Source organism: Pezoporus wallicus, unplaced genomic scaffold (assembly GCF_028554395.1).
Source record: "Pezoporus wallicus isolate ANWC-B61680 ecotype Strahan unplaced genomic scaffold, APGP_CSIRO_Pwel_v1 contig_10389, whole genome shotgun sequence".
NCBI classification, from domain to species: Eukaryota; Metazoa; Chordata; class Aves; order Psittaciformes; family Psittacidae; genus Pezoporus; species Pezoporus wallicus.
The window spans coordinates 696,311-716,128 of record NW_026637666.1 but is presented as its reverse complement, the minus strand read 5'-3'; the positions used below and the strand labels follow the sequence as shown (position 1 = coordinate 716,128).

At 42.8% G+C, this 19,818-nt stretch overlaps 1 protein-coding gene across 11 annotated transcripts in view; it reads right to left on the bottom strand.

The window, feature by feature from the left end:
- The window catches only part of BCAS3 (BCAS3 microtubule associated cell migration factor), a 361,207-nt gene that overhangs the window by 50,975 nt on the left and 290,414 nt on the right, over nt 1-19,818 (bottom strand). Inside the window, exon 24 of one of the 11 annotated variants that reach the window (XM_057407131.1) lies at nt 10,651-10,733. The exons of the other annotated variants lie outside the window; for them this stretch is intronic. Within the exon in view, the coding sequence (XP_057263114.1) occupies nt 10,666-10,733 (68 nt within the window). The 3' untranslated portion in view covers nt 10,651-10,665. Of the gene's footprint in view, nt 1-10,650; nt 10,734-19,818 lie in introns of those variants that run through there. 11 annotated transcript variants of the gene reach the window in all.

Genomic DNA, 19,818 nt, shown 5'->3' with positions numbered 1-19,818 from the left:
TAAACTGCCTCCAGTGTGGGCTTTTTCCAGTAAAGCCCACATTCCTGAGCTCTCCCACATTCTGCCTCCAACATCTCCGCAGCCTCCAAAGCTGGTCTCCATGCAGAAATCCCTGGTATGCTGGTGTCAAAAGTACCAGAGGGGAATTATAGAAGCAAGGTGCCTTCATTGGGCAGAGGGCAACACCAGGCATATATTTTACTTCACAACTGCTAGAAAAGGGGGAGCTTTTTCAACTTCTGCCATACACAGGTCTGACAGCTTCTCAAATACATGTGTACTTTAATCACTCCTGCTTTGAATACTGTTAAAGAGGAAGAGTGACAGCTACAGATCCTTTGAGAAGTGCTTCTATTGCTGCTCTGTCTCCCAGATACTGTAACACATGCAGCTAACCGTAAGCATATGCAATTACAAGTAGCTGATGACCTGGCAACCTGAACCCATTTTATAACTATGAAGACTTCTAAGATCTGCAGCACCAGAAGAACCCCATCATGAGTCCCGCTTTAGAGACAGTGCGGGACACCCAAATGATGCAGCCTGGGCCCAGGTGAGTTTGCAGAGGACCTAGCAAGGGTCCTGCAGGACCCCACCTCCCAACCAGCTCGCAGCAGTGCATGCTTTAGGTACACGGTATTTGATTTCTATCCAGTTCTTAGCACCCTTTCCTTGGAAGATTTGCCACCTGACAGAGAAGAACCCTTTAAAGATATGTTTGATTGAGAGCCACCGAGATTTAAGAACTGTGCTTAAATGCTGTCCTCAGCATGGAAGAAGTAAAGCAAATGCTTACCTATATGATCGACGTGATTACCCCAGTGAGCTGGCCCCTCAGTGTTTGAGGGGCCGGGCTCTTACATTTCAGAAAGCGTTAAAACACATGGAAAACCATACACTTGGGTTACTTATCAGGGCGCTCCAGCTTTGAAGAAGCCACTCACTGCTTTTAAGTGTTTCTCTCTGTTTTAGAGGCCAAAAGACTGTAACAGGTTCCTGAGAGCTCCGTGAGACTACAGCAGCACCTGCAAAGGACTAAGGAACACTTATGTCAACAGGGATCTCCACGCTAAGGCAAGCACTTCAAAATGCTGAGAAAGTTCTTCCAAAGTAGTTTTGTGCTTCAGTTTCTCGTGTTTTCAAAATGCCCCTTCCGGGGTGGCTGCTTCTTGTCATTTTACAAATAATGCTGTATTTTCACAACCATCAATCCTGGAAGGAATTGCCACTCTCCTGACATTGATTAAATGGCAGCTGATCCCTGACATTATATCACCATTATTTGTACAACACCTAAGGTTCCCAAATGCTGTAATGCCCTCGGCAGCCATATAAAAATCCTCTGGTCCCAGACCTCGCTCTATTTTATTGCACAGCAAATGATTATGAGCAAATAAACTCTAGCAGAAGAGGGTGGAACTGGAAACACCACTGCTGCCATACAGATATAGCACCTGAACAGGGTAAAAAGGGATCATGTAAAATATACGGTTGATGTCAAAGGATAACTGGATTTTTTTTCCTTCCCAAACACACCATTTTTATGGTAAAAATATCACAACGCTACTGTATGACCTTCCCACCAGCAACAAAGGCCCTGAACTGTTCTGTCAATCAATCAATCACTCAGATGAATGCAACTGTCTCTGGATTTGCACTTCTTTCTTTTGTTACTTAGAATTACAGAATAGCATCACAGAATGGTTGGGGTTGGAATGGACCCTTAAAGCTCATCCAGTCCAACCCCCCTGCCATGAGCAGGTACATCTTCAACCAGACCATGTTGCTTGGAGCCCAGTCCAACCAGACTGTGAATGTCTCCAGGGATGGGGCATCTCCCACTGTCTGGGCAACCTGTGCCAGTGTTTCACCATTTACTTGGTGGAAAGGAAAGGTCTCTGCCTGAGTTAAAGCTCTGGAAAGCTTTACCATCAGCACAGCCGTTCTAACCAGACCTCAGCAGCCTTACCAAGGGTACTGCAAAGAAGAGACTCACAGGAAAAGCTGTTTAGGAGCAGGCAGGGAGGAGCTGCTGGCACGGATGCTGAGCACCCTTATTGCAGGAACAAGAAGCTCTTGGTTATCAGCAGTTAATAGGGCTAATTGAAGACCCAGTCTTATGCTCACAAGTTTTGCCACAGGTCATGGAGCACAACAAACTTCTTTGTAACTTAGATCACAAGTTACAGAGATACTATCCTGTGACGATAAAACTTGTCTTATGCAACAAGTAAGAGCTGAATATGGGTGAGGCGAAGACTGGAGCTAACATGAACCTTTGGAAGGGTTTCTGCATATTTTTGTCACCCTTTTGTCCTTTCAGAAGCTGTGTGGATAGTTATAGCAGGGCTGACTATGTTATCTTATGTACTAAATCCGCCTAGATCTGTAGATGATGTCTTAGGGGGTGAAAAAGATTAATAAGGAATCACTCCAATGGCTTTAGGACAGCTAAGAATCTTAACCCATTTAACCTCCCCTAAAACACACAATCAGATCAGAGGAAGTTGTAGGAAACTCATTTCAAAGACTCCAGGCGACACTTTTTAGGTCAGATTTACAAAGCTCATTAGAATGAAGGTCTGTTACTTTAGATTTTAATACTAAGACATACTAAGAAACCCTCTTGCCCCATTTAGGAAACATACAAAGCAAAGAATGCAAATTTTAAAAAGAAACTTAATCTTAATGCATGTGTTCTGCCACCAAATCTGAGTAAAACCTTCCTGGCTTATGTTCTTACAGAAAACAGAAGAAAACACATCAAAAGGGACAACAAATGCCTACTTATTTACATCTTTTTATCCTTTGAAGTAGCACAGGGGATGTACAGAGAATACGATTCTTTGCAAACTATATTTGCTCTGGAAGAAACAGCACTATTAAGGCATGTATGTGAATGATTTTCCTTCTCCTTGTCACCTTCCTAAAGGGTTGTGCCCAAAGGTGTTCATATATTCACTGACACTGACTGGAATCTGCACTGGGTCCACATGTGACTAAGAAGAGAGGGGAAGGAATGATAGTGTTCAAGGCTCCCTCTCTCAACTTTGTGCAGAAAGAGCACAAAACCTGAAGGTAAGCTCTAGCTGACCTTTGTGATAAGCAAGTGCCTCCTAAGTAGAGGAATTAGGACAGAAACATGGAAAAAAATCCATCAGAAGTATGGCATTTCCTAGCCTTGTCTGACTGTATCTGTCTAGCCTGATTCTGGTTGAAGGCAAATGGTTTCCTGAACCTGGAATAAAAAGGAAGGGATTACTCCATGCAGTATCAGAATGACAAGCCATCAACATTTTGTGGTTAATTACAAGGAGAAAGTCCTATGTAGAATGAGGTAGATGGCTTGGCAAACTTTAATTTTAATCTTGTGATATGTCCTAATAACAAAAGGCCTCTATGATATATTAAACAAATTTGTAAATGTATGATCAATGCATTTGACATGTTATTTAATTATGATTCTTCATGACAGAGACAATATGAAAAACTAGTGTCAACATTCTGACAGTGGAATAAATAAATAGATGTAATTATTTCTTATACTGATCCCAGATGAATTGTAATGTATCAGGCCAGACTGCAGACCAGAGTTCTAAGGTTTCCTTAATATGATAGAGTTTGATGTAAGGGGTGTCATGTATCCAATATTTTGCTGGTTTATTAGAATAAAAAGCTCTCTGGGGATTTTGAAGTTCAAATGGTCACAAGTCTCCCCCTCCATTGCTATTGTGCTTAATGCAAGGAGAAGCACTGAAATATGTTTAGAAAAATGCTAGCACATCTGGAAAGAGAAAACCATCGGCCTGCACGAATGTGAACCCCCCTGAACTCCGGGCTGGTGAAAATTTAGTCCTAGATGTGATTGTGTGGTGATTTTTCTCTACCCTAAGCACATGCCAGGCTTGGAAGAGAGGTTTGGACACACGAGACAGCTGATGTGTAGTCAGTCAGCAGGGCTAGGCTCAGCCCAGAGCTTTTTGCAGGGTAAACCCATTCCTTGTGGCAGGGCTGAGCACCAACATTCCTTCTTGAGGACAGAAACTCGCTGCAGCGGTGGGTCGGGCTGAAGGCAGCCAGCACACTTGTGGCCATTATCACACAGACAGGAAAGAATGCACTATCTGTTTCTTTGGCCAAGAGAAATTATAGTTAACATTTAACATGAGGGAACTAACTTCAAAGGAAAGCCAGCTGGATTGGAATAATGGGAGATGAAAATGCTAACACCAGCACAAACCTGCAGGTGGTCATATTTGGCTGAAAATAATACATCTGCAGTAGAGGAGCCTGCTGCAGAGCAGCGCCTGAGACACGGCTGCTGTTTGCTGGGGAGTGGAGAATGGTTACGGTGAGCTGCTCTGTGTGCTAAACACAGGCAGAAGCCCGGAGATGGCCAAGCATCCCTGCACACCCTGACAGCATTCCTTGTGCAGCCATGGTGGTCAGGGAGTATTACACGGCTGGAGAAGCTTGACCTGCCAGAACACAATGCTCTAACAAACATGCTGGGAACCGATGGCAAGGGAAGAAAGAATAATAGAGAGAATAAGAAACAAGAAAACAGCTGCGTGCTCCGCTAATACAGCACTTCAAGGGTTTCCATGCATCATTCTTCCCAGCAAGCAGACTGATAAGTGGGATAAAAAGTCACCAGAGCTACAGGTAATCAATATTCAGTCTTTCCAGGAGATCCCCCCCTAAAAGCTGCAGAACCACATCTGTCTGATGGACTACATCTCAACTAAAACACTGTGCTTTGTGTAGCTTGATTGCAAGATTAGGAAGGAAAGCCCGTGCCTTTCTTGCCCGGTAGGAAACCCCTTGAGCAGGCAGCGGATGATTCAGCTGGGTTTATTTCTGAAACTAAACTACGCAGGAGATCCTTTCAAGCCTGTTGATACAAAAACGCTGACTAAATGTCCCCTTCCCTGTCAGCTGGCTGCTTCTTACACAGATCAGCTGCATTTTAGTCAAATACTCATGTTGCCATAAATCACACCAATTACATCTGCTCAATTTAACACAGGTACAATAATTAGACTGATTATTACTAGGAGAAGGAGCTAGAAGCAGTGAAGGTATGCAGAAATCCTCTATGCAAGTGAGGTTTGCTAGGCTTTTCATTATTTTTTAAGGCAGCTGAGTATTCCTGGACATCTCTGTTGACATTGACCTTACTGGAGATTTTATAAACAAATAGCACCTATACAACTATGCTTGCATATAGTATAAAAGCTGACCAGCAAATTTGTTCTTTCTTTCTGACTTCAGCCTCTATACCGCAGGCAAATGGCAAATAAAGAGTGGCAACAGTCCCTAAGGGAATAGACTCCAGCTCTATTAAACCCAAATGGAAGTGATTGCTAAGGGCACTGCACCAGGAATGCCTTTTCTCTGGTGGCCATAGATTTAAGGGTTGTTTGCAAGAGGACAGAGCCATTCAAAGGTCTAAGAGCCTGCAGTAATTATTTTCATGATGTGATATGCTGATAATTTCTCTAGAAACCACCAAAGCCATAGGTCTGTCCTTCCTCAGGGTCTGAAATAACTGTCTCCAGCAGGAGTTACTGTTCCATGGGCTTCCTACAAGAAATACCGATCCAGTTTATTATTGCATTTCTCAACATTTTTGTAATTGCATGACCATTGCTTCCTTTAGTTTTTAAAGATTTCTTCCTAAGGCAGCAAACGTTTCATTCTCTGCCATTATCAGAAGCCAAACAGACCGAAAAACTGAAGCCTCCGATGCTCCAAATCTGCACATTCACTACTTGACTTTACCTGCAGACTAAGGAAAGGAGTGGGCTGGCCTCTGCCCCCAGCCTCAGCTCCCTGTAGAGCAGCCTGGATGCAGATAAATCCTGTGACCTGCCCAGCTTTCTGTACGGACAGAGCAGGGCCAGAAATATCTGCAATACAAGGCAAGAAAAACTGCATACCGCTGTGCAATAGGAATGTAAAGAGGAATATGGATAAAGACTAACATGTCACATTCATATTGCTGCAAAATGATTTTTAGACCTCAGGGTAAGATTTGCCAGATTTGTTGCGGTGCCTGTTTTTTAAGTATAAAACAGCGCACCCTTAGTCGCTAAGCAGATGATGCTAGTTTTAACAAATGAAGCTGGATTAATTTAAAGTATTTAAAGTGATCAGCAGACCTTAGGTTAACGAACATATGTCATTTTCTTCTAAGTTTCTGTTTTGATGAAAACACACTGCCAGTCTGCGCTCTTCTACAGCTTACTGTGCAAAGAGGCTACCTGAACCCTCGGCTACCTGCCCCAGTACCTAGAAGCGGTTGCACCAGCAGCTGCTGCAGGATTAATGCACAGGAACCTTCAGAGAGATGGATGGAGGAGGTCAGAGAGATACAAACGGCCGCGACATGTGTCATGTATCACTGTCTGCTCTGCCCGCCCCAACGCTGGGAAAATGGCAGAGCTCGTCCAAGCGAGCCCACTTAAAGGGCTAATGGGTAAATGCATAAAACTATTAAATGCATAAGAATCCTCTTCACCAAATGGCAAAATACAATGAAAGTTTAAACTGTTAATTGAATAAACCTCTTAAGGCCAGAGTGCATCAACGCAGGGTGTTTAGCAATTTGCCAGTTAGGTGCTATGCTACCTCCAAGCCAGTGTGTGTGACACGGACCTTTGCGGGAAGCGTGCCCGGGATTGCTCCTGTTCTGCAAAACTCGGACTCAGCCCCACGATCATTGCTGCGAGCTGCAGGCTGATTTTAAATGCAGAAAGGCTTAAAAATGTTTTTAACATCTAGCTAAAGGCAATCGGCTCCCAAGGTGCTGCTGCTGCGGGTGCAGCGCTGTGTCAGCCTTGGAGCACAGCGGAAAATCCTCCTCCTGCAGCCTGAATTAAAGGCACAACGAAGGAGCTAAGAGTGAAGCAGGAATTCTCTGTACGGTTCTATGGGAGTAGGCTGCTCCTTGGGCTGAGTGTGATGCAACTTTGCTGATGCAGAAGCCTGCAGTTGTTTTGTGAGCAGAGCTTGCCAAAGGCTGCAGCATCTGACCTGTGCCGGTGTGAGCAGCACATGCAGTAATATCTGAGGATGGTGGCCTCTCATATCCAAGTAAACTCACTCCAGAAGGCTGTGAACTAATTACAAAAGAATCCCACAGAACCTTCATTTTTATTTCACGGGCCTGATTATGTGGACTGCTTTTGACACAAAATCTTGTCCAAGGGGTACAACCTGTGCCGCGGCACTGATAATTGATGTTTTGTAGTGATTTCCTCAACAATAACTGGCTTCTCTGGAGATAAGCACTGCTTTTGGCCTCATGGTTTATCCTCCATAGGAACAAGATTACTGCCTCATAACACAGTTGCAAAGCTACAGTACTATTATCCTTTAAACAGCAAGAGGAGAAAAAAATGATTTCTGAAAAGTACCATGATCCTTCATAAACAGAGCCTGACTGACAGCAATTTCAGAGACGGTAACTAATCTAATGTAGCATTATAACAGCACAAAGAAGTAGATTTGGCCACTGAACCAAAGTCATTAAAGATTAGGCCAGCTGGTTTAACAGTTAGGAAATGTTTTTGCCTATCTGAGCTGAGGATACAATGGAAGTTGTTTTATGATTTAATGCCTCTGTTGTAAACAATATGACTTTTTGGATAAATCAATGGCTGACATTGATGGGACAGAAAACTTACTGAGCTGAGGGTAGCCTGTAAACCCAGCTTTCCAAAGCTAAGCTAACAAAACCAGTCAGACTCCCTCCCAAAATAAATCTGCATTAACATATACTAAAATACGTTATGCAATGATAGTCCACTACCATCACTTGTTTTTAATTAGTACAAAGGCTGCATTTATTTGTGTCAAAGAAGAATGCACTTAACCATCCTTCATACAAAAAAGAAGGAAAAGAAAGAAGAAAAAAAGGAAAAGAAGGAAAAAAAGCGGAGAGATGAACTGGGAAACGGTAACCAAGAAAGGTTTTTAGCTGCAGATCTCTTAGCATTAGGTGCTAAAATACAGCTACACATTCTTAGGCGGAGAGCGCCTTAAAGTCAGGCCAGAGAGGTTAACTGCTGCCTTTATTGGTGTCTGATCTTTGCATGGCTCCTTCCCGTTGCCTTTATTGTGGGGTCGCCACCGGGTTGCATTCAAGTGAAAACATTTTGACCGTGTCATCAAATCTTTTGCAGAGCATCTGAGCTCTTCTGCTGCTGACAAAGAGGTGAAACGAAGGGGCGTGTTTCCTGGTGTCGGGATGAATCGAAACCAGCCAGCTAGCAGACATCTTGCTGGTTTTCAAGGGCCTGCAGACATCTAAATCTCTGTGTCCACAAAAACAAAGAATAACCACAAGGAATCTGACTCCAGCCGGCGAGAAGGCTTAGCTTTCCATTCAGGGCTTTGGCTGCCAAACGTCAATGGAGTCTGAACGCATACGGCGGGGCAAGAGATTTCTTTACACTGCTTTTTTGAAGTATTAGCAGTAGGCTATCCAGTGATCTAAAATACCAAAACATAATAAGAAGAAAGCAGGTAATTCTAATTGGCTGCACCTAATTGTCAGACTTCATGCTTGGGTACATCCTTTTAATTTAATGATTCTATCAAGTGCCATTTTCCCCTCCTGTTTTGCTGTTTTCCAGAACCTCTTCAGTCAAATCACTGGTTTGTTTTTGCAGGGATTACAGCAGGACAAATATAGCTGCTGTCTGAAGGGACAGGCTAGGGCAGTCCTGTGAGTGCTGTGCTAATAGGGGAGACAGCAGTGCTACTGCTTCGGCTTCTCTCACCTTTAAGCCTGTCTGTAGGATGAAGAGTCAGTATTCCGTTATTTTTCCACGTTATTACTTACAGAAATCACTCAGGAAATCAGTCAGTGGCATTTAACCCTGATATATACACAACAAATGGCAAATATATATACACCAAACTCACATATATTTTTGTATCTGCATCTATATATTGCAACAAAGGAGAGCAGCGTCAAAGGAAATGCACCAGCGGCAGAGCTGTTTCTCTACAGAAAGCTTTTGCCCTTTGAGAGCTATGTGCTGCTTCAAGTATGTTCAAATAGTGTGTTTATAATCATAATTCTTTGCATGATGGCCAGGAGCACCACCAAAATGAGATCTCCTATATGCTTAGAAGAGTCACAGGACAGAAGATAACATCCTGCCATGTAACGAAGTTTCAGACGTTGCTAGTCCTCATATTCTTAGCTCAGAATCACAGTAAGAGGTGCTCTCTACTTTGCAAAACTTGTAAAAAGGGACAGGAAACCATTTCAGTGCCCAAAAAATAGAGCCTCTGGGATGGAAGATCACTAAATAAGACCAATTGCTTTGCGGCACTTAACTCTCCAAAGGGGAATCCAGGAAAACAGTTCTGGAACTGGACCAAGATACTATACTGCCATGAGTACACTGGGATATTGTTAATGGGACATAGGGAACTCAAACATAAATAGTGAGTGGGATTTTCCTTGCATTGGCTACAATACATATGTTTGTTCAAGAAAAAAATAGCTGGAGCAAGAAGACATGCACGTCTGGTGTTGAAGAAAAGCCTGTTTGTGTCAGATACAGTGGAGAAATTGTTCCAGAATAGTTCATCTTTAAATGAAGATCCCCCTGATCATGCTGCCAAGGTCTGTGTCAGCTTGGATTTTTTGGCTCTCTAAGTGCCAGCAGCACAAGTAAAATCCGCTTTGGTACGGGCTTTAAACATGGACATCTGACATTTTGCTGTGTTTTCAAGAATAGGCTCAACTTCTTTGTCACCAGTGGTGCCATTGATCCTCGCGCTTCCTCGGTTCCCTGGGGACTGGCTGTCTCCCACGTACACAAGAAAAGTGACCACAGTGAAGTCAAATGTCAGGTAAGAAAAGAGGAGTTCAATTCCAGTTAAAAGAATGAGTTCAGAAAGAGCAACATTTGTCATAATTAGGGGCAAACATTCAGAATTTGATTCCTGGTCATCCTCAACGAATGCAGGTAGGAATAACAGAGTTAAGATGTTTGCCATCTTCATCTTATGTTGCATACGCATCCACATACACATATGTATGTGTTTTTCCTACAATTTACAGGCAAATAACACCTCCTTATGGCAGCGTAGCCCCATAAACCAGCACTGGGCTCAGCTTCCTCACCACGCTCACGCTTCTCCAACGTCTTTTGCACTAAAAGGTAAAAACTCCCTTCAAAAGACTAAGTTTAGGTACAGACCTTGTGACCAAAAAGACATCAGTAATGCACTACCAACACTTCTCCCTTGTGACCTCTTTATTTGGAGTTCCCCATTTTCTTCATTATGCGTTTCTCATTTATCATCACCTGAAGTGCTTCAAAAGCGTCGCGCATTCTGACACAACTACAGACAACGTATTCCTAGGAAATATCTGAGCTGATTCATAGTCTTTCCCCTCTGACACCAGAGGTTTATGTAAGTTAGGAATAACAGAGCTGCTAAAATTAATGGCTGAAGGGCAAGCCATTTTCTGTGTCCCACTATACATAATGCTCTGGTTCAGCAAAAGAGTAGCTGGATTATTTTGATTCTTTACTCACAGTTAATTACAATTAAAAGTAAGACTGTAATTACCTTCCCTGTAAACTTTGGCCTTAACTGCTGAGCACAACAAAACAGAAGGAACCTTGGTTAACCTCAGTGGAAAAAAAAATGAAGGTTTTCTTCTGAACCAGCCAGAGCATGGGCATTCAGGAGGAACGATTCTGCGAGGGTGAAGCAAAAGCAGACTGAGAGCCAGTATCAGTGTTCACTCCTGGACTGGTCACTTAGAAACCCACAAAGCTTCAGGTGGGAGCGGGGGGAAAGGCTGCTGCCCCGAGCAGCCGCTCTGCAGGAAGCACGGCGATGGGGTGCTCCCAATAGCTGCGACCTTCAATCAAGAGGATTCCATACAGAACTTCCCCCGCTCCTCCGTCTCGCTTTGTATTCATTTGAACAGTTTAGTGCTGCTGTTTGCACGGGGAAACCAGCGGCTGCCTGTGCCTGCTGCACGCATCTCCAAGGCTTTCACTGCTTCCCTTTCACCGGGGGTGCTGGAGGCTTCTGTCCTTACTTTGCTCACAGTTTGTGGATGGGGACTCAGAGTCCTTTGCTGCAGTAAGACTTCAAGTCCTGTTTCAAATATGATCCTTTACTTCTCTCTCTGAATAGAGAAAAGGCATGGCAAGGCATTTCTAACTTCAGCAACAGGCCTGTCTTGTGTGGACACAGAAGCATCAGAGAAAGCAGCAGCCTTCTAGAAAAAAAAGAGTCTTAATGCCAGGTTGTTGTGTCCCACTGAGGGAGGCTGCCCTGGCCACTTCTGAAGCTACACATCTGCCTTGCCAGGAAAGAACAATCTATAGGAAAGGGAGACTATATTTTAATTCCATGGCTATATCTGTGCCAGGCCCAGCTCTGGCTCAATGCACGAGCCAAGAGCTGGCACTTGGAGCCCAGCGGGAGAAGGCTCAATGGCTCCCATTAACTCTCCATCTCATGATGACAAATGCGCCATTGTAGCAGAGCCGCCTTGAGACAGACAGACAGAAGGAAGGAAGGAGGAAAGGAAGGAAGGAGCTTTTGAAGACAAAGTTGTTCTTTGGCTATAATTATAGATATTTAGAGATTTGAATTGATGGTCATAGGAGGAACTTTTGATTGTGCAGTGTGTAAACACTTCCTGATCTATGATTCAACACTGAAGATTTTGGAGAACACAGTAAGCCTTGGAACAGGCGCTGTCATAAGCACCCTTATTTTTATTATTATTATTGAGAGTATATCTGAAGGGTAAGTACATGAAAAATTCCATTTCTCCAGAATTAGTTCATTTTTTAACCATTCCATTTCTCCAGATTTTTTATTTTTTCTAAATCTTTACAAGCATTTGTATATAGATTTAGTAATAATAAGTGTAGGAGAAAAGAAACATAAAATAACCCAAATCCCTGCCCCACAAATGCTGCTAGTACATAAACTTTATAAATACAATGTTGGCAGATTCCGCTATATAAAAAGGTAGCTAAAAAAAAGTAAGAGCCATAAATAATGCCAAGTAATAAAGGAGGTGAATGTTTTTGTTATTAGATTCTTTCATTGTATAAATCTGTTTAATAAGCTGGCTAGGAATCATTGATAGAAAACAGACTGCTTGTGGTGTTACAGATCAACCTGTTCTAAATGTTCTTTCCTAAACTCTATGCCAAGCAATACTTTTTACAGATACAATTTAAAAATTGAATGTTCTTTCATCATCCAAAGGGAGCAAATAGCACTAGAAGTCAGAATGCACCTTTTGAAGAATGCCTGACACGTGTCTGTATCAGCAAAGCAGAAAATCTTTGTTTTCTAAATGCTTAAGAGGGTCTGCTGTGTGTTCAGAGTAATTAATACCATACATCTGATTCGTCAAATGTGATCAGTGTATGTGTAAAACTCTTGATTTAGAAGTCCTTTCCCCCCCAACATATGTGTATTTTTGGAAAGCCCTATCGTATATTTTTCTTCAGAAGTTCATGTAAAAAGCATGCAGTAACATTTCACTGTAATGAAAACTAAATGTTGTGAAATGTTATTGAGGTCAGTGATGGGTTTGTGACGTTAATCTTTGTACACTATTGTTTCTCATTACTGTGTGGTATTTTTGGTTTTCATTATTCCCAGAGGAAAGGACAGAAAAAAATGAGATGCTATAACCCAAATAAGGAAAAAGGAATAAACACATCCAAAAACGAAGATATCAGTAAATAAGGGACCCATTAGGACATTATTGGATAATAAATTGCTGAACTTACACCTGCCCCCCCCCCCGAGTTAAAAAGCAGACAGGCATTTTTGATTTATTATCAAATAGATATGCCTATTTCTGCTTTACATTTTTATATTGCTGCATTAACTTCTAGAACAGGTGGTTTAAGTGCGCAGCTCTCAATATCCTCAAAATCACTTTAGGTTCTGACTCCAATTTTGATGGGACAGAGTACAGCCCAAACAGCTCTGGTTTCAGTGTATTAAGGGCTGCTCAATTTTGGGAACTTCAGTGCTTCACCAAGTTGTGCTCAGGAAGACGCTTAAGTCTTAAGGAAAGAGTCCCTCCTCGGAGTACATCAGAAGGAGAAACTGTATCATCAGAAACAGGAATTCGGGCAGAACAGTCAGTACATTTGCATCCAGTGGTAAAACAGTTGAACTGAGAGCAAGAAGAGTCTCTGCCCATGCAGCCCCTCACTGAAATTCCTGACAAACGCCCAGGCATCCCATCTACCTGGCCAGAAATGCTCCCAGCACCTCCCCATCTGTTTCCTTACACAGTGTTATGACACACGGTCCCAGCTGGAGCTGCCCGGACAGGCAGCAAAGCACATCCACAGGCAAGAGCCCTCACCTGGTGTCCAGACCAGGAAGATCTTTAACTGGTTTCAACATGGAGCAGGGGCTGAGCACGTAACAGACATTAAAAACTGCAACGACCCCTTTTTCAATTAACAGCCTAATCTCAAATTAGATGGAGATTTATCAGAGGGAGGCCTTGGAGAAAGTGAAGCAGACAAAAAGGGCAGACATTCGGCAAACCCTGAGAGTCGGAACTCTCCCTCGCCCATCAAACTAATGAGGTGTGCCCGAGTACTTGAGGGCTCATGGGAATAGGATACAGAGACTTTCAGCTCTAAATCACCAGTTTAAATCCAGCTGAGTTCATCATGATTGAAAGTAGTTACCATCTGTGACTACTGTGGCCTCCCAGGAATTTGTTGGTGGTCTCACCCTTGCTCCTATGGAGTGATAGGGACAGTGTGGCCCTCCTGCCCAGGCTCTGGGCATCCCCACTGCTGTGCTATGGGGAAACCCAGGGGCTGAGCTGACACGGAATGAAGTGGCGGATCAGGTGCTGATCCCACGCCTCCAGGTAGGGAGAACAATTTGATTTACCCTGCTGCAGTCCCCAGTGGAGATTACAGGGGCTTCAGGGCACCTCGGCTGCCACTTGCATGGCTCCCATTGAACTGGTTTTACCATGCAGATGAGCACTGTTTATAATACAGGAATGCAAAGATTTCCTAAAGTGTTGTGCACAAACATCATAATATAATCCCCAGAGCTTCAAAGCCAATCCCAACAACTAATCCCATAGATAAACAAAGCTAAACCTCTATTTGCCTGCAAAAATAATGAGCAAACATTAGGGATATCAGGGTATTGAAGGTCTCCAATCTTCTGAGGAAAGAGCTTGACTTTCACCCAGTTTGTAGTGTGAAGCCCTAATCTACTGTAAATTATAAAATCTAATTAAAATGGGGGAAACTGAGGCAGTTAAACCCTTCAGAGGAACCCTGATAAGACTCATAGCTATGCTAGTTTCCATTTCAAAGAACTGTTTGCAGACCTTGTCTTCCTAGCATTGCACTTAAGCCATCTGCCTGGTCTAAGTGCTTCTTCATGTTGTATAGATTTATCGCTCAAATCCCTACTTAGGCTATAACATTATTTGTAAAGTTGTCTATGACATGCTGAGGCCCTCTCTAAAATAACAGCATTAACCATCATTCGGTCCTAAGAGATACTGAGATGGGTTTCAATGCTGTTGCAAAGAATCCCTCCTCACAGACACCAACCTAGGTATGTGCTACGATCTTAAGGTATTAACTAGAAAGAGGAACTGTACTTGTGTGATGCTACATGGCCAGATAGAATGGCCACCCTCGTGGGAAAAGGACTTAAGCTGCATTAAGTGTCACTCCATAAGTGTCACTCCAACCACTGATAATGATGTTTCAAATCAAATGCTACAGCAGCAAGACAAAGAGAAGATAGATCAGGCAGCTGCCAGAGGTCTGCTGAATAATTAAAGGAACACACTGCAAAATAAACAAAGTTTTCATCTCTTTCCAGATACTTGCAGTGCAAGTATGTTTAAATCCAGGCCCAAAGCACTCGAGCAACTTCCTGCATCCCCTTAGGACTTCTTGTGTGGATAATGCTCCTCAGGAGATACCACAACTGAACCTGCTGTATTTCTTTCAGGATTTTCCAGTTCATGAGACTAAGAGCCTATCTGAAATACAACCAGCACACTCCACTAAAAGAAAAGCATTACTGCATGACTCCCACAGTGTGAGGTTAATTCTTCACCTGCATTACACTCTGCTCTTACCAGTATCACTGAAATCTTCAGTTTGTTGGGTTTCTCTATTAAATTAACATCAAATTCCAATGACAACAATAAATACCATTTATTTACCAGCTGTAGCATCAGGGCCAGAAAACCATGAGCCACAGCAACTATACAGCAAAGTTTCCCTATCTCATCCACCGTGACAACAAAGTTCATGCACACTTGCGTAACAGCAGGCGCTCTTTTATTCCCACCATCAACTGAGCGTGATTTTGGTGGTTCCCTTGGAAAGCATCCCTTGAAGTCACCCATCTTCTGAGGAAGATTCCTTGAAAACAGCAGACTCCACTGTACTTTACTTGGTGGTTCACAGCCAAAGCAGCTCTCGGAGGGACCATGGAAACCCAGCTCCGGTAGCAGTGAGTGTTTTCTTGTAGCAACAAGCACTTGGGGCGTAAGCAAACACTGGGAGCTGATGACGTGTCAGATATACGAGTGTTTTCTTTATCAGTAAATGTTTGCTGACTCGGACTCCCCTGAGTTGAGGTTTCCTCTTTTTCCTCCTTCAGATTTATTGATCTGAGCTGATAATGGCAACTCAACGTTTTGCCATTGCCAACTAGCAGAATCAAAGAGGAAAATGGAGTGAACAAGTAAAAAAACCTGGTGTTGGTGGAACAACATTTGCCTTTAGAATATGAGGGTGGGAAGTGTCAGTGTGTTCAGGAAATTACATGTCAAAACTAGTAAAAACATGTTGAAATGGATATTAATGGATGCTTAAATCACCCTGAAATGCTTACGAAACACAAATCTGTGTTACTTTGAAAAAGTAAACACAGAGTATAAAATGGTAAGGAAAGTACTCTTGCCTTCTTATTATCAAATGAAGCCTATCAGAAAAATTGAATTATTCTAAACCCAAGGAAATAACAGAATAAAGAGCCTCTATTTTTACTTGGAATGGTACTAAACAGAAATCTAGGATTTTCTGTGTAGTCTTACTCTTTTCTTCTTTTCTCCTTCCCCCTAACCCCCAAACAGAACATCCTTTCACTGAATCCAACAGCAAAATATCACACTGAGTTTCTTTTGGGACCATACAAGCAAGACCCCTGTTTTAACCATCCATCCTCAACCCCCCATGCACATTTAATCCATACTAGACCTTGAGGATGATGCCAAAACATCTAATAGTGATTCCTGAATAGGTTGAAAGCAGACCGCAGGATTGCAGAATTACAGCTGAGCAGCTAAAATAAGGCTTAAGTGAAAGAATTTAAAAGTTGTACCTTTAAAGTGTGCTTTAATCTGATTACAACTGATTGAACTTTAGGTAAAAAAAGGACAACTTGTATGATCAGTGACGGCTGAATCTAGACTGCATGGCAGTGCGCTATGGACATGGATGTCTTAGTTACATGAAACGTAATGACATATACATATTTATATGCTTATTGTCACCTGAAGATGTGATTTGTACATTTGGCAATGACAAATTGATCAGAAATCAAACAGAAGGAGTTTTGTTGCAGAAATTCAGGTTTCAGGATCTATTCTTCCTTTGCCGGAACACACAGCTTGATGCAATGCTTAGCAGATCAGGGAGGGATACATAATACAGAGTTTTAGTTGTCTCACACAGACACAGCACGTAGAAGGGAAGAGCAAAGTAAATCTGTATTTGCTAATCTGGTAAATGTTATAAAAAAGTGAAAAAAAAAAAAAATTCCTGATGTTTGTCTGGTTTCTCTCACTTCAAAGATCCTGGAGCAGGAGAGGGGATTTTGGAGATGCAGGGAGAGCTATTTATTAAAACAGTCACAGGACTGTGCAATAAGGTGTAGGTTTTGTGAAAGAAGCGTGACATTGTTTTTGGCTGCCCTGCATTGCAAAGCCAGATTCTTTCTAAGAGTTCTTGAAGAAAACGAATGATAAATGACCCTGAGACTTTGCAAAAGATCTGATTCAGAAATGAGACAAACTTTAGACACGAAATCCATGAAGGCCTCATCCCCTGTCAGGACTGGCTGGGGTCTTCCAGGTTTTGACACTCCATCTGTTTGCTCTCATGTCTGGTTGTGGCGCTGCACGCAGAAGGAAGCAAGGGGGGAAAAAGAGAGGAGAGACTCAAAAATGGGAAGGGAGAAGAGGTTTTAGCAGGTGGCCCCTTGAATGGCAGCACACAGGACAGGGTAGCTCAATCCCTTTTCTCCTCTGCGCCAGGAGCAGAGTACGGTGCTTGGAAAGCGCTTGGTGCCTGCCATGCTTTGCTTCCAATGAAATCAACTGCAAAGCTCCCTCAACTTCAAAGGAAGCTGAATTAGGCCAATGTCAAAAGCTTTCAGAAGTCCCACCCTTAAATCCTTAGCACTCCTAAGTCTTCCTGAAGGAAAGCAGACAGTCCAGCCCACGTACTCACACAGGCACTGGAGACCTCAATTCAAGGGACTGCACCTGGCTGAGCTCCAACAAGTGAGTTTACCCTACTGAGTAAGCCTGATCTTGCTCACTTTTCATCACTGGGCAAGTTTGGGTGTGAGAAGTCCCTGGGGAGGTGACAGAGAAACTGTCAGGAGAGGCTGCTTGGGGAGAGCAACAGCGCAGAATGCCAGGACATGGTCCTACCAGCCCCGAAAGGCTGGAGCATCCAGCACCCTGCCTTCCTTGGAGGAAGACTCCCATGGAGCAAACAATAGTACAGGGAAAAGTCCCTTAAAACACAGTCTCTCTTTGGAAGATCTGCTGCAATTTCATTCCCACTGAAGCTCCTTTCCCCAGCAGTGGATACACACCTGTCTCTGAAGCTGCTCTTTATAACACACTTTGCATCCAGAGTTTGTATCACCATGCACAAAAGTTGGCCTAAAGGGAGCAAGGTCTGCAAATGGCAGGAGGTTGCACACATCTGGCCTTTCAATTTGCATAACACCATTTTGGTTTTTAAGGTAAAAATCTGCACTAAAGCCAAATCAGCCATGCAAGCACATGAGTAAAAGCTCCTCCTTGCTCAAATGCAGATTTGCACGGTAAGAGCTCTTACACAGCTGCTCTGTGCATGCAAGCAGCTCTGAAACCAGCAGAAGTAATCAAAGCATCTCTCCTCCTGAGCAAACTGGAGAATCACAACCACACCTTTCACATGGAATCTGACCCATTATAGCGTCCTCAGTTCTCAGCCTGCTTCGCCAGGAGGCTGCTGGGGCTCACTTCACGCCGCACTAGACCAGATCAGTGTTTAAGTCGCAGGTTCAACTTGAGAACGAGGGCAGGTTTTTTTCCTTGTCTGATCAAGGTCAAAACCATTAAAATACCCTTAGTTTCTCAGCCCAGTGAAATGAACTGGTAATACATTTGGCAAGTTAATCTGTGGATTGCCTTCTCACATGAGACCAGCTGTTGTGTTTCTAAGTACAAGCAGTATTTACCTCCAATAATGAAATGACTGAATATAATATGAAAAAAAATAGTAGTTCAGTGTCCCCTTGCCTACTGCACAGTCCTGGGTTATATTTACAGTCCTAATAAACTGATTTGTCAAAACCATCAGAGGCAAGGATGATCATCTGGGATCCAGATGAACTAAAATACATGTAATTAGAAGTTGTCCATTTGTTCTCTTTTATCTCCCACGTATCTCTCCTTTGCTCTCAAATACGTGTCTCTGATTATGCGCAACTGACCGTTTAGCTACAGGCTTAAACTCCAATCTTTATATTACCACTTTTATTGCAGCATAACACGAGTGAGCTCTTACTTCATAGCACACTCATGCAAAACAAAAATCTGGTCACGTTACTTTAGTATTTTAATGTGTAGCATGTGCACATGGACCCACTGTACATCTATGAATAGATTACACAGCTGTACAATATACAGGTACACGCACACACCCCTACAGCTGGATAGAACCTGCCTCCAAAACCAAATACAGATTTAGCTCATCTACTGAACATATCTCCTAGCTGAAAGTGATGCAATCAAACTTGCTAGTTACCTTCATTTTCTAAGCAGGAGCAGTTGCTTTTTTCATAACATTTAATAACATTATTATGTAGAGGACCTGATATAGGACCTCACAGTCATGCAGGAGCCAGTTTTACCCATGACCTACACCAGCCAGATAAACTGATGATGAACTTAGTCTCTTTGCTTCATGTACCTTTTGAATCAGGATGTTATAAAGCACCAGGTGTTCAAAGGCTCGATAATTCTCTTTTTCAAGGTTCTAATACGAGCATTATTTCATAGCATCTATTTGAAGTATATATTGTAAAGAACAATCTGAACAAACACACTCAATGCCTCGCAGAAACTCTGACAGAAAAACAAAGAACAGGACATAGGAAAAATGCTGAAGAAGATGTGGGAGAGATTATTAGTAACAGTGAAGGAGGAAAAAATTCCTGGGAGACGTTAGTTTTAAGAAGGGATCCAAATGAACAGTGCGCTGCTGGAAGAGTGATGGGAGATCTTCTGCAAGCTGAAGGAAATGATACCTGAGGGTGTGTAAAAAACACTAAGGAGGAGAACGAAAATGAAGAAAGATGTGGAAGTAACATAGGGCATGAAAAGCAGCCTGGGAAGATGTGGCACCAGAATATGACAATTGAGCTCTGATTCTGCGGGAATCAACCTCTCTTCAGTATGGGAGAGGGAGGGGATTGCCATGTTATATGAGGGTTTCCTGCAGT